The sequence below is a fragment of the Trachurus trachurus genome (assembly GCF_905171665.1).
Source record: "Trachurus trachurus genome assembly, chromosome: 23".
In the NCBI taxonomy this organism is placed as follows: Eukaryota; Metazoa; Chordata; class Actinopteri; order Carangiformes; family Carangidae; genus Trachurus; species Trachurus trachurus.
In genome coordinates, this window is record NC_139912.1 from 2,268,445 (window position 1) to 2,284,193 (window position 15,749).

At 37.8% G+C, this 15,749-nt stretch overlaps 1 protein-coding gene across 1 annotated transcript in view; it reads right to left on the minus strand.

Moving 5' to 3' along the window:
* Positions 1-14,638: 14,638 nt before the first annotated feature.
* ptprb (protein tyrosine phosphatase receptor type b) overlaps positions 14,639-15,749 on the minus strand; it is a 61,114-nt gene continuing 60,003 nt past the window's right edge. The window contains exon 40 of the mRNA XM_083999492.1: positions 14,639-15,148. Within this exon, the coding sequence (XP_083855618.1) occupies positions 15,126-15,148 (23 nt within the window). The 3' untranslated portion in view covers positions 14,639-15,125. The remainder of the gene's footprint in view (positions 15,149-15,749) is intronic.

The window sequence follows — 15,749 nt, forward strand, 5'->3', positions numbered from 1 at the left end:
AGCAGAACTATGCAGGATTTGGGCTGTAATTATTGTGGCTCAGAGAGACACTGTGATTGGTTGAGTGACCTGTTATGAGGTGAATGGGGTCTAGGCCAATGCTCCACCCCCCCCCACTGGCTGAAAACCACACTTGCAAGATCCGTTGTAAGTCCGTCTCGGTGTCACAAATCTCGTCAATGGATAGAACTATCGCGAGAAACTACGAGATAAGAACACAGATGACGTCATAGGAAACCAATGGAAACACGAAATGTTTGTACCAGTTCGGCTTGTGGCTAACACGGAGCTAATGCTAACACGGACACACACACACACACACACACACACACTATAGACTGTAAAAAGAATGGACGTAGCGTCCGTGACGTCACCCATTGGTTTTGGGGAGTCGTTTTTGTGACTCCAACATGGCGGCCTGAACAGCGCCATGTTGGATTGGCCGGCCGAGAACCGCCGAGAACCCGCCCACTGGCCTCGAAGCAGCTGTCCACGGAGCTGCTCGGACCTGTCACTCAACGTTTCCGCGCCTTAATTGGTCAGAGTTTTAACCTAATAACAGTAAAACGGTAGAGTTAAAAAAAAAAATCACCCCCCTCAGAGTGTGTGCGGGGGTAGAAACTATCGGTTGAGACCAAAAAACGTTCTGACACCAGGCTTTGATCATGTTTATTGAGGATGTAAAGTCAGTGATTTTAACATGGGGGTCTATGGAGAATGCTGCTTTCTGACACCAGCCCCCAGAGGAAGCCGGGGGGATTGCAGTTTTTTGAACGCGGAAGTGAGCTTCACTTCTCAGACCCACAACTGCCCCCTTGACACACACACCATAGATCTTTTATTAGATAATGTAGGCTAATACATCATGACACACACACACACACACCTTTGCGTTTTGGAACCTTTATTCATGTGTGTGTGGCCGTGTTAGCGTTAGCTCCGTGTTAGCACTAGCCCAATGTTAGCAGGGCTTAGCAAACACCGCTCTCTACCTTCAGCAGCTTCCTTGTAAACACAAGCACGTGTAGGAGGGTGGAGGAGTTGGTGGCAGCGGAAGGCGCAAGTTTTTTGTTTTGTTTGTTTTTTACGACTGTGACATGTGCCTCCCAGGACTGTGGGGGATCGAGCTCCGGAGAGGGGAAACAAAAAGAGAAACCAACGAAGGAGCGAGCTATTTCCGGGCCGACTTGCATAGTTCTGCTTTAAGCGGGAACAGGAAGTTGTTCTGTTTTTTTTCTCCACGTCTCTGAGGACGATGACGACGACCGCCGATGACCACGCTGGCTGCCGCCTGCAGTTGGATTGAACAGAAATTATAAAAACATGGTGGTGGTGTTGGTGGTGACCGTGGCAGCAGCAGCAGAGGGGCATGATGGGTAATCCACCGGGGCTGCCTCTATAGATTCAGCAGAAACACTGTAAAAAAAGAAAAAAAAAAAACATTAGCAGCAGCGTGTGAACGGACTGAACCACAGAGACTCTCCACGCCGCTACGTTTCTAATCGGCGCCGTTCAGTCGTAGAGTCGTTCGTTGTGACGAGGTTCTGCTCTTCACTGAGGTTCTGCTGTAGCTGTTTCCACTCATGTAGTTTCCCAGTAGCCTGAACGTCGCCTCCTCCTCCTCCTCTGCTCCGGAAACCTTCTCCTTGACTGTTTGGGTTCTTATTCTACTTTTCTTGTTTCATTTACGTATTTCTAAGATTAACGAGCTTCTACTTCCGCACTTTGATATCAGCTACAATCACGTTCAATTACTAACAATTCATTGATTAGCAGTGAACAAAACTATACAGTTCCCGTCTGTGTTATCGTGTGTTGTTTTCGAGCGTTTATAAGTGTCTCCACCACCAGGGGGCGCATCACGAACTTGACGAAGTCGTAGCAAAGATGTTTTATAAACCAAGACGCCCCATGACGAGTCAGCTTCCTGTATGATGTCTTTTTAGGAGGCTAGCAGCAGCCTTGAGTGTATTGACTCCAATGGGAAAATTGAACGTGAACACAGATTATGGTCTGTCCTTTCTCCCCACAGTCGCTGAAGTAAATTTTGGACTCATTTTTCACAAGCCACATCTCTTCTGAACAGTTTGACACAAAAATGGCAATTTTCAGACGGACACATCAGGAGAAAATCCACTTTGTTCACGACCTGTCTCTGTCTCAACAACACACTCTCACAAGATTTGGCGCAGATCTCCTAGGCAACGTCAAACAAACGGCCGCGAACTCCCGTAACAATTATTTAAATAATTTTCGTCATGCTAAATATGACTGTTAGTAGTGTAAATATTTAATATTATCATAAGAAAATCTAAATATCTCACTTTCATCTACCTACAAATTTTATAAATCCACACACACGATCACAGATGAGGTGGGGTGACGGTTGGCCACGCCCACTTAGAGAGACAGGAAGTGTAGCTATACAGTTTTTATCAAAAGATGGCCGCTCATGGGGTATCTTGGTAAATAGAGTATCTTTGGTCGTAGCCTACACGTCATATTATGCTGCGTTCCAGGCCGGCTTTTGAACCCATAAGCTACGACTTCAAGTCACGACTTACGACTTACTTTGTAGCGTTCCAGGCAACCCGTAACTCGCGTTTTTCCGACCTGTTAGCCGTTGAAAGTCACTATAACGGCAGCCAAACTTGTAACTTCTGACCCTGTGAACTCGTACCAGATCGAACGGGTACGAGTTCACGGGTCGGAAGTTACAAATTACGTGTTACCTGGAACGCACCATTAGAAATCAAGTTCTGAGCTCCCGCCCCCTGCTGGTCAGTGTGCTGCGTTACATCTCACTCATTTACTAACATTAATATTTAACGACTTTTTCAAACAACTGCTCCCAAACCTGACGTAGCTTCAATGCAGACGTGTAGCAGCGGCTTTAAAAACCGTCTACGACTCTACGATAACGTTCCTGTTCTGTTACGTCCTGTGTTTGTAAGAGCTGGTCACCAGTTTGACCATCACGCCATCAGCTGGTTTCAATCTGTCCAGTTTATTCCTGTTTGTCATCAATCAAAAGCTGCTAACGATAGAAATGTTGAATAACTGATATTAGAATTATAATATAGATATTTTTATGCGATAAAACAGTGTTTCAGAGCTGGATTTGTAGTAACTGAAGGTTTCAGTTGAATTACCTGTTATTTATTTCATGTTTAATGTAAATTCGTCAGGTGAAATATTAATGTAGAGGAGTATAAGCTCATATTTTACTATGAAATGACACAGGAAATTATTTAAAAATGTCTCAAAAGGACTCAGGTTATGTTACGTTAAGAACATTGGACAAGAAAACAGAGATCGTAGAAGTGAAGAGTCTGTGGAGGATATTAAATAATTGGAAGTCATTTTAAATAATTGAACTCACTCTATTATTTATTGATGCGTTCAGGTGCAGTCTGGACTCACCAGAGGGCCCATTAGTGGCTCCACACTGTCTCCTCATTAACACAGTCCTGAGAAATTTAACACACGGACAAAAGGCGAAACTAAAAAAAAACACAGTTCAGTTTGTTCAGTGATTCAGTCGTCAATAATGTTTCAGTCCGAGGTCAGATTTATATATAATGCATCATGAATTCAGAAGTTTCCATCAAATATGAAACAAATATGATCATAATTTTGATGAAAATTGTAAATTATGAAATGTCTCAACTTTATAGAAATGACCAGAGAGACCGAGGCAGATGAGAAATTAATGAGAACAGACAGAAATCTAATTTGATTTTAGAAGATAAAAGAGTAGATTTATTATTCATGCTGAACTTCCAGACTCTGTCAGATAACAAACTGTAACAGGTTCGCTCTCTGATCACGACTTTAATATAAACTCTGTCTAAAAGTTTAGGTTTATTAGATTATATCATATAGGAACTAACACAGATCTGTATTAATCCTCCATGGTAAATCATTATGTTACAGAGTTTTATTCCACATACTAATATAATAGATTTATAAAAAATATAACTCCAGATTTGAAATGTTAAGAATATGCCTCAATAATAAACAATATCTACATAGTTAATATAGAGATTAATATGGTGAACAAGAATCACTGTGATATCAGTGAACCTGAAACAACCACAATAATTTAAAAACATGATAATTAATGACTCAAATTAAAAAAAGAAAATGAACAGAGCAGCTCTGAGTCTGTAGATGAAATAAGAGACTTCTCTGTGGTCTGTTCTGCTTTTTAAAATCTGTTTTAGAGTTAAGAGATAAATAAATAAATGAACAGGACGAAGCATCGTTCAGGACGGAGGAGGAAGAGGAGGAGGAGGAGGAGGCAGTGAACACAACACGACACATGGCCGACCGACGCCTCGGGGGCCGAACAGTCGTCGCCTTCAGCTGCAACCAGGACGAAAAGGACTGAACGCTATTTATACAACCGATAGTTTAGATTTGTAGCTGCAGACCTGATGGATCAGTTATTGAACATTTATTAAAAGGGATAGTTCACCCAAAATTCAAATTTCATTTCTCATTATCTACTCCCCCTCATGTGGACTAAGGGCTGGGAGAAGTTTCAGAGTCCTCCGTGGCTTCTATGAGTTACGGGGGGGTCCGCGCAGCAGTATTTGTCCATATAATGTTGTGGTTGTCAATGGATACCAACTTTCTTCGTCCAAAAAGACACACCAAAAAACATCCAAATACCTCCATGCTGCTCGTATGTAATGTCCCTCTTGTATTGAAGCCCCGACATGAGAAATTGTTCCGAAAAAAATTAAATAAGTCTATTTTTAAGCTTGTTTTGTAGCAGAAGCCCCCAGTGTCTCAGTTCACTGCTCTTCCTGTGTCAGTGCAAATCTCGCGGGACTTATTTAATTTTTTTCGGAACAATTTCTCATTTCGGGGCTTCAATACAAGAGGGACATTACATACGAGCAGCATGGAGGTATTTGGATGTTTTTTGGTGTGTCTTTTTGGACGAAGAAAAGTGAGCTCCGTTCTCAACCGTCATATGGACATGCAGTGCTGTGAAATTTGAATTTTGGGTGAACTATCCTTTAACATTTATAACCCGTAGCTGATGAAAGTCTCTACATTGAACCTAATAATAACTGATCAATCAATCAATCAGTCAGTCCAGGTTGTTGTGCTGCTGTGTGACCACTTCACTGACCGTGGTAAAAACGAGCGTCGGTACAGACAGTAACATTACTGACGGTCGACTGCTGCTGCTTCTTCTTCTTTTTCTTCTTTCTCTTCTTCCTCCTCCATCAGTTCGACTCTTTCGCCTCCAAATTTCTTCCTCCTCCTTCCAACTGAGTCTAAAAATTACCTGGCGTGAAGTGAAGTGACGCGTTGCTTAGCAACAGCCACAAGGCCGAGTTGTGCGGCCGCCAACGAGAAGATAAACAGCTGATCTCCAGTCAGTGTGTGGTGTTGTTGTTGCTGTTGCTGTTTTGTGTTGTTGTGAACACACGTCGTTCATGTTTGTGTGTCACATTAGTGTTGGTTTGTGTTGATTTGTGTTGGTTTGTGTAGAGAAACTGTTTAAAGTCACGTTTTCGACGCCTCCTGATGAGGATCTTTTTTAAAATGTTGCTGTAACTCAGTCAGAGCTCATCACGTTGTTTCTCTGTTGTTCAATGAGCTTTGCTGGTTTGTGAGTTTTTGCTAATGACCCCTAAAGGCCACCGTACTCTCTAATCCCTAATGTTAAAGGGATAGTTCAACATTTTTGGCAAATTGTCCCATTGCCATAATCCCTATAGTCATAGCAGTAGGTTTGTTGCCTTTAATTGTCGGTGCAAGCTATTTTTAGAACGGCGGAGCAGAGCCGCGAGCTGCTCAGAGCTACGCTAGAGGAGGAGGCTCATGGGATTTCTTGGTTTCCCTCATCAAACTCATCAAATACACAATCCAACAACTCCACAACGCTCTGTTGGACAAGTTGTGACCTGCACATTCACCACGCTATGAGATAATAACACAACGTTACCAGACAGAGTTGTTTTAGAGGTAAATTCATGCAAAACCGCTGATTCACGTTGCCTTCAGGGGCAGATTTCATCAACAGTCTCTGAATTTCCCTCTAAAACAACTCTGTGTGGTAACGTTGTGTTATTATCTCATAGCGTGGTGAATGTGCAGGTCACAACTTGTCCACCAGAGCGTTGTGGAGTTGTTGGATTGTGTATTTGATGAGTTTGATGATGAGGGAAACCAAAGAAATCCCATAATGAGCCTCCATAGCGTAGCTCTGAGCAGCTCACGGCTCTGCTCCGCCGTTCTAAAAACAGCTTGCACCGACAATTAATAAAGGTAACGAACCTACTGCTATGACTATAGGGATTATTATGGCAATGGGCCAATTTGCCAAAAATGTTGAACTATCTCTTTAAAGACGACCAATGAAAGTGTGACGTGGTCACAAAGATCCTCAGTGAAGAGTAGGATGACTCCATGATTGTAGAGAAACAGGAAGTTCTTCTAGTCTGATGTAAAACTTTAGTATCTTTTGAAGATGCGACCTTTCGTAGCCATGACGATGTCTGAACTCTGACCTTCTCGTCCGTCTTTGACCTTTGACCTTTGACCTCAGACAGGTGTCTCTTTGTCCTCTCTCTGTGTGAGGACTCGTAGCTTCACCGTAGCATCTCTCCGTGTTTCTATGAGCTGTGTTGACGTCTTTGTATCGTGTCCGAGGTGATGAGCGTTAGATTTTCTATCTGAAGCCATAACGAGCTGTGACCTGCAGTAGCACCTGAACTCAACTCCTCCAGTCCGACCCCGTTGTCACGTCTTTCGGTTTTAGTCTACTTGCCAACAATGAGTACCCGGAAATGTTGAGTACCCCAAAGTTTTATGTTAGAAATAGATAGTATGGGTCCCCAGTATTCAGAAACTGCCGGATGCTAACTTATATATATTGGGCAATTAGCATAATTAGCATAAATTAGCATAATTGCATATATGGGCAATATTTCAAGAAAATTGACTTGGCTGATCTGGGCAATATTGGAGTGGTTTTAGGGGTTATTGGTGATGCTGAATCCATTTCTGACATTTTCAAAATTCTAAATGGCTGTCTAAACCGATGACCAGATTTTGAAATCCATCAAAATCGGCCCACTGGCGGTTAAAATCTGGTCACTTCCGGCTTAGACAGCCATTTTGAATTTTGAAAATGTCAGAAATGGATTCAGCATCATCAATAACCCCTAAAACCACTCCAATATTGCCCAGATCAGCCAAGTCAATTTTGTTGAAATATTGCCCATAAAGGCAATTATGCTAATTTATGCTAATTATGTCAATTATGCTAATTGTCCAATATATATAAGTTAGCATCCGGCAGTTTCTGAATACTGGGGACCCATACTATCTATTTCTAACATAAAACTTTGGGGTACTCAACATTTCCGGGTTCACAATGGGGCCCTATAGGCTGGCAAGTAGACTATTTGTTTGATTAGTTTTGTTTAGTTTTGTTTTATAATCGTGATGCGTTTGATTTCCACACCTCTGTACTTGGCGCCGCCGTGTCGTCTGCAGGTGTTGTTCTGTCGTCCTCCATCTTTGTCGAACTGCAGCTGTGAACCATGTGACCCAGGTAGCCGCTTCGCCTGTACAACCACAACATGATGATTATATACTAGTGCCTGATAGAGATCTATCAATAAAATAAATACTGTCTTCAACCGCAGTCTGAGTCATCTATCTATCTATCTATCTATCTATCTATCTATCTATCTATCTATCTATCTATCTATCTATCTATCTATCTATCTATCTATCTATCTATCTATCTATCTATCTATTGATCATCTATATATCTATCTATCTATCTATCTATCTATCTGTCTATCTGTCTATCTATCTATTGATCATCTATCTATCTATCTATCTGTCTATCTATCTATCTATCTATTGATCATCTATCTATCTATCGTTCTATCTATTGATCTATCTATCTATATATCTATCGTTCTATCTATCTATTGTTCTATCGTTCTATCTATCGTTCTATCTATCTATTGTTCTATCTATCATCTATCTATCTATCGTTCTATCTATCTATCTATCTATCTATTGATCATCTATCTATCTATATATCTATCTATTGTTCTATCTATCTATATGTATTGATCATCTATCTATCTATCATTCTATCTATCGTTCTATCTATTGATCATCTGTCTATCTATTGATCATCTATCTATCTATCTATCTATCTATCTATCTATCTATCTATCTATCTATCTATCTATCTATCTATCTATCTATCTATCTATCTATTCTTTGACCTCTCCATCCTTTCATTCATGAATCCTCTCAGAGTGAAGAGTGCTGAACGACCTCCGACCACCAGAGAAGGACACACACACACACTTGTGTTTTCTGATTCACACCACTCGTTCTTTGTAATCAATGAATATTCAATGACTGTCAAACACACACACACACACACTCATATTGACCCAGTCTCAGTGTTAATACCAAACCACTTCTCTGAGGATGAAACACGAACACTTTCTGGTTCAACATGTTTTATTCATGTTTTACTTTGTCTCTATAAACTGAACATGTGTTGATGTTGATGACCTGTCTTAGACTGTTATCTAATTCATTCATCTAATTAAACACAACGATTTTATCTGCACAACATGAGGACAATATAACAAAAAATAATATGTTTTTACACATCAACCTCTTTAAAGAAAAAGAAATATGGTTTAAAGGGATAGTTCAACATTTTGGCAAATTGGCCCATTGCCATAATCCCTATAGTCATAGCAGTAGGTTCGTTACCTTTTAATTGTCGGCAAGCTATTTTTAGAACGGCGGAGCAGAGCCATGAGCTGCTCAGAGCTACGCTACGGAGGCTCATTATGGGATTTCTTGGTTTCCCTCATCAAACTCATCAAATACACAATCCAACAACTCCACAACGCTCTGGTGGACAAGTTGTGACCTGCACATTCACCACGCTATGAGATAATAACACAACATTACCAGACAGAGTTGTTTTAGAGGGAAAAAATAAAGGTAACAAACCTACTGCTATGACTATAGGGATTATGGCAATGGGCCAATTTGCCAAGATATTGAACTATCCCTTTAACTATTCAACTGAGGCATTTTGATGCTTTAAAAAACCTGACTGTCATCCTCTCTTCGTTTGCTCTGATTGGTCAGTGGAGATGTCCATCTACAATCTTCATTACTCATTCAGATGAGTGATTATAACTTTAGACTTGCTATGAAATGTGATCTGATCGTCACATTGAGTCCAATATATTGTTGCATGGAAGCTAACGTACACTGCAAAAACTCAAAATCTTACCAAGAATATTTGTCTCATTTCTAGTCAAAAATGTCATTTCTAGTCAAAACTAATCTAATTCTACTTAAAATAAGACTCATCACATAAAAAGTAGCTTGTTTTTAGACACTTTTTACTTCTTTCAAGCAGATTTTCACTTGAAATAAGTAGAAAAATCTGATATGAAAAGTTTTTCTTCCTTATTACAAGGACAAAAAACCTGCTTTCACTGGCAGATTTTTCTACTTATTTCAAGTGAAAATTAGTTTGAAACAAATGAAAATGAACTAAAAACAAGTTAATTTTTAGGCGATGCGTCTTATTTTAAGCGAAAAGAGTGTAGTTTTGACTAGAAATGAGACATTTTGACAAGAAATAAGACAAATATTCTTGGAAAGATTTGGAGTTTTTGCAGTGTAGTGAGAGCTAGCTGGATAAACAACCACAGTTCAGTCTGTTATTGATTTTAATAAAACTTGGTAAAGCTTTATGTCAAAATCTTTTAATGTTTGTGATCTGTGGACCGATTTGTGGCCAGCACAGAATCAACTGCATGTTTGAATTTAATATGTGTGAACACCGGCCAATGAGCATTAAGAATATAATTAGTGATATATCTCCCTCTTTCTTCAGTCTCTCCTCTAAAAGCCTGTGGTGTTACAGTAACAGCAGCAGACTCATCACTCCTCCTGCAGGATTAAAAAGCTGCAGACTTTGGTTCCTCTGTGGCCGTTTCCCTCCTCCACACTTCTCCTGTCCAGCCCATAAATATGAACAACACCACCATCAGCAGAACAGAACAGCACCGGGCGGCGGCGGCGGCGGCGCTGACTGAGTGAGACCAGTTCATCAACGCTGCCTGGCGCCTGAAACGACCTCAAACTGTCTCTGAAAGCAGCTCTGATCAGCACCGGGGCCCAAACTGTGGACCGGGGCCCCACAGGGAGCCGCCAGATGAAACTCTGAGGACAGAGGATAAAACACATACATTTCTACTGCTTTAATATTATGGATTTATAACAATGCATAGCTTAGTATTTTGTTTTGTAGAGGGTTGATCAAAGAAACAAAGAAAGAAGACAAAATGAAGAACAAATAAGTAAATTGAAAATACATAGGCTACATATATAAACTGACATACTTACACACATACTGACATAAATACATACTTAAATACATGCATACTTATTTACATATAAACTTACATACATACAGTACATACTTGTGTAGCTACTTACATACCTTCATACACATAAAAGTACACAAGTGTTTATGTATGTATGTGCGTTTGTAAGTATGTATGAATTAATCTATGTATGTTATAAGTAAGAATAAGTAAGTAAAAATATAGTAAGAATGCATGTATGTATGTATGTATGTAAAGTATGTATTAAAGTGTGTATGTGTATGTATGTATGCATGAAAGTATGTATGTACTGTAGGTCTGTATGTTTGTATGTATGTATGTAAGTATGAATCAATGTAGGTATGTAAGTATGTATGAATTAATTTATGTGTAGTAAGTATGTACATATGTATGAATATATGTATGTAAATTTATCTGAATGAAAGTATGTATGTAGGTATGTATGTTTGTTTATGTAAGTATGTATGAATTAATGTATGTATGTATGTAAGTATGTATGTATGAATAATTGAATGAGTTTGTATGTATGCAAGTATGTATGTGTGTGTATGTATGTATTTACGTATGTGCGTCTGTAAATATGATGTATGTATGAATGTATTTATGTGCAAATGTATGTGTGTGTGTGTATATGAATATGTATGTATGTATGTATGTATGTATGTATGTATGTATGTATGTATAAAGGTATATGTTCTGCATAAACATAAAGACATTTCCTTTGGTTCCTACAGTATCAACCTGAGGCACTCAATTTATTATCAAAGACAAACTACAAATAATATAAAGATATAAAATGAATCCATGCAATAAAACGTCAGATGTACAATATGTATGTATGTATGTATGAATGACATCCTTTCATACTTAAATACACTTACATACATACACACATATACATACAACCATACACACATACATACTGACACATACTTTCATGCATACGTTCATATACATACTCACACACACACACACACACACACACACACACACACACACACACACACACACACACACACACACACACACACACACACACACACACACACACACACACACACACACACACACACACACACATCCTTGTAAATCTATCTTTGTGAGGACATGTCATTGACATAATGTGTTCCCTAGCCCCTTACCCTAACCCTTAACCACCCAAAACAAATGCCTAAACTTAACCATTACTCTAAACCTCATTTAAACCTAATTATAACCTAACGTCTGCTAAATGCATACATACCTACTAACATGCTACATATATAAATACTTACATACTTACATACATTCATACACACACACACACACATAAATTCAGTCCTAAGAATAAAAGTCACTGAGTCCAGTCACTTCCTCTTTAAGCCCCTCCCCTCCGTGTCTCTTTGTCTCCTTGGCCTTTTTAATGTCTGCCGGTGCCGGGCTGTTAGAGGGTAAAAAAGTAAGATATGTGAAATGTCAGCGTCTGTGATCGCGGAGGTTTTAAAGGTCAGCTCACAGATATTCTGCAGTGCCATTAAAAACTCAGAAAAGAGACAGACTGAAGAAGAGTCTCCGGAGGAACAGACCTGAATCACAACCACGAACCTGGTCCTAAATTACAACTCTGAAGGAAAACAATATAATAATAATAATAAAAAACTAAGGGTCTTCTACACTGCAAAAACTCAAAATCTTTCCAAGAATCTTTGTCTTATTTCTTGTCAAATATCTAGTTTCTAGTCAAATCTAATCTCTTTCACTTAAAATAAGACTCATCACCTAAAAATTAATTAGTTTTTATATAATTTTCACTTGTTTCAAACAAAATTTCACTTGAAATAAGTAGAAAAATCTGCCAGTGAAAGCAGGTTTTGTAATAAGGAAGAAAAACTTGTTCCACTATCAGATTTTTCTACTTATTTCAAGTGAAAATCTCCTTGAAAGAAGCAAAAAGTGTCTAAAAACAAGCTATTTTTATGTCTGAGTCTTATTGTAAGTATAATGAGATTAGTTTTGACTAGAAATGACATTTTGACTAGAAATAAGACAAATATTCTTGGTAAGATATTTGAGTTTTTGCAGTGTAGGCTATGCAACCGGTTTTTCCTGTTCCCATTTATCCAACCTTCTCTAAACTTTGATGTTCTACATTTTGTCCTATGGGAGCTCGTTTTAAACATCGGCATGAGGTCCGGTTGTCGGAATAGGAGGAGGATTTCCAACTCTGTATTTATCTCTGGCAGGACGAGCTGGGTGTCGGTCCTGAGGGGAATCGGCTCAGCTCGGCCTCTGACAGCTGCTGTAGCTACTGTGTATGTGGGTGACCCAGTTCAGTTCTGCTGCATGTGGACTCACCGTGTCCTAAATCAATATGGAAATCAGAAGTTTAAAAATGAGATTTGAGCTAGAAAAGTGTTTTTTTTGTTCATGTTTTTGTGATTAATGTGAATGTCAGAGGATGAAACAAACAGAATGAGCTCTGCACTGTAGAGCGAGTGGAGTGGAGCTGAAACGGTTTATCAGATGGTCGGTTGGTCGACAGGAAGTAAATTGAGTTGTCAAAAGAAAAAGAAAAAGAAAAAAATACAGACGTTTGTTGCAGCTCCTCAGTTGTGAACGTTTTCTATTTGTCTTCGGTCGCACGCAGCAAATGTCACATTCAGCAAAGATAACTTTATCTGTGTAACAGCATTAAATTCACAAGGACAATACAAAATAAATATAAAACATCACATTATAATACGATTAAAGAGAAAAATGAAAATTGTGTACAAGGTCAAATTAATTTAATGATTTACAATTTCAGCACAAGATCAGTTAAACACTCTCAGTCAGACTTGAGATAGAACATAAACATATAATGGGGTAATTATTACTGTATGTTCACGATTTTTTTAAGTTATGTAAAGATTTATGAAAACCAAGAGGAAAACTTACCAATTACCTTACTTACCAATTTGAGTTGGTAAATGTATCAATATGAGAGCAAATGAGAAATTAAGAGTGTAGAATTTTGTTTTTTAAATTATATATTTATACTAGTAATATGGAGTTTACAGTGGAAATTGTAAAAAAAAATATATATATAAAAAAATAAAATTGTATTGTATAAAGAAAGAAGTCTTTTAACAGTTATAAGACCAACGTGTAAAACAGAAAATGACAAACAAAACACACAAAAATTTAGTTTGGCAGCTATTTTTTTATTGAGCAATTAATATCCCAGTTTACAGTGATCTGACAGCAACTTTAAAAAGTAAAAATACTGTTTTATACATTCTTTCAGAGGTGGGTCACATGGATTTAATCAATATTACAAATATATGCAAAATTATCTATAAAATACTCAAACTGGTTTTTAGATATCGCATCAAATCTTAATTCTGTTGAAAATGAAATTCATTGTGTCTGTCAGGTCATTTATTTGGAGATTAGATTTCCGTAATAATAAAAATGATAATTATGTTTCCACTGGAAGAAAATCTAAATTCTTAATAAAAAAAAAGAAGAATATAACCAATGATCATTTTGTCCAGAAACAAGAAACCAATAAAACATTTCTTGTATGAACAGAAATTATTCAAAACTTTAAAGGGGGATTCACAAATGTTTAATATAGTTTGAATTTCAAATATGAACTTTCAGTGATTTTCAAATGTAAAACTAAATCTCAGATTTCTCAGATATTTGAACAAATCAATTATTTTCTTTAATCCAACTCTTTAAAAGTCAAGCTTTTAGCTCCTGCATCACATCCAGACTTCAAGTTTAATTTCCCTTCTTAACTTTAGACATGAACAACTTTATGAAAGTGAAAGATTATTTGTGGTTAAATCTGAACATAGCAGGTTATAATACAGTAGCTTGAAATATCTAAATATTACCCAGCATGAAAACCGTCCACATAACAGTATGTATTCATTATCATATAAAAAAAAGGAGTATTACATCAATATTTACATACAGCAATATGTGTAAGTTCTTAAATAAACAGCTTATATAATGAGTGAGTGACGACATACAGTCATATGATAATAATATAAGGATATAAAAATAAATGGCTCTTTCCTCCCTGTCATCAGATTGTTGTGAGATTTCACGGCTGACGTTCACATTTGTTGAGGTTTGATAGTCCATTTTTAATCTCTATTAATCTCAATGTGACGCTTCTTTGGTAACGGATGCATAAATGTCAATTAATATGACTAATAATGTTCCTAAATATCTACTTTTATAGTTTTAATATTGATTTATTGGTTTATTATTAAGGGATTCAGATTGGGTGAAACGCCGTGTAGCTCCACCTCGACCTAATACGTTGCTCAGCAGAGGCAGTTATTATGAGAAAAGGTCAAAAACACAGTGAGGACTGAGGAGTGTCGCTATAATTAACAAGCTTCCCTGTAATTTCCTTTAATTAACGGTCTGACCAGTCGTTAAAGTTCTGTTGCCGTGACGATGGCGCGATCTGAGGGGTCAGAGGTCAGGAAGTTGATATGAAATCTGTGCTACAGTTTACAAAAAAAAAAAAAAAACTTTAAGAACTGGAGAGAGAGAGAGAGAAAACAATCAGTTTCAGCTTCTCATCACTTCACCAGAGTTCCTGTTCCTGTTTCTGTTTCTGTCCAGTGAATCCAACATGGCCGACGCCTGACTTCCTGTTTGGTCCCGTGGTGAGTTCAGGGTCTCCGCTGAACTTTGACCTCAGCGCCCGGTGTACATGAAGTCTGAGGACACACACACACACACACACACACACACACATGAGGATCAGCACATTGATCGTTTCACTTCAGCTTCTTAACATCTAGTTTTTATAAATAAATAAGAATTTGTGAATTAGCAATAATAATAACCAATACAAATACGTTTTAAAGATAAAATAACCATTAATGTTTGAATAATTGAACAAGTGACTGTGTGTGAAGTCAACACAATTTTAATATTTAACTGGAATCAATTTATTTGGTTATTGGCAGATTGATCAGACGGTTTGATGATTTTATGTTTGAGTTTTTGAAAACTTTGCTCAACATTTCAACTTTTCTTTTTAATATAAATAAAAGAGAAGGCAGAACAGCCAATGACTGGGGGACACCTGGTTAAATCTCAGATATTTCTGTCTGTTTCCATATTAACACTGGACTATAATACAAAATTAAGTAGGCCATTTATACAGGTACATTTCAAATAATTAGAATATCAAGAAAAAGTTTATGTATGTCAGTTATTCATTTCAAAAAGATAAACTAATATATTACATAGATCCATTACACAGAGAATGAAACATTTCAGGTCTTTATTTATTTAATTTCTTTTAACTGTAAT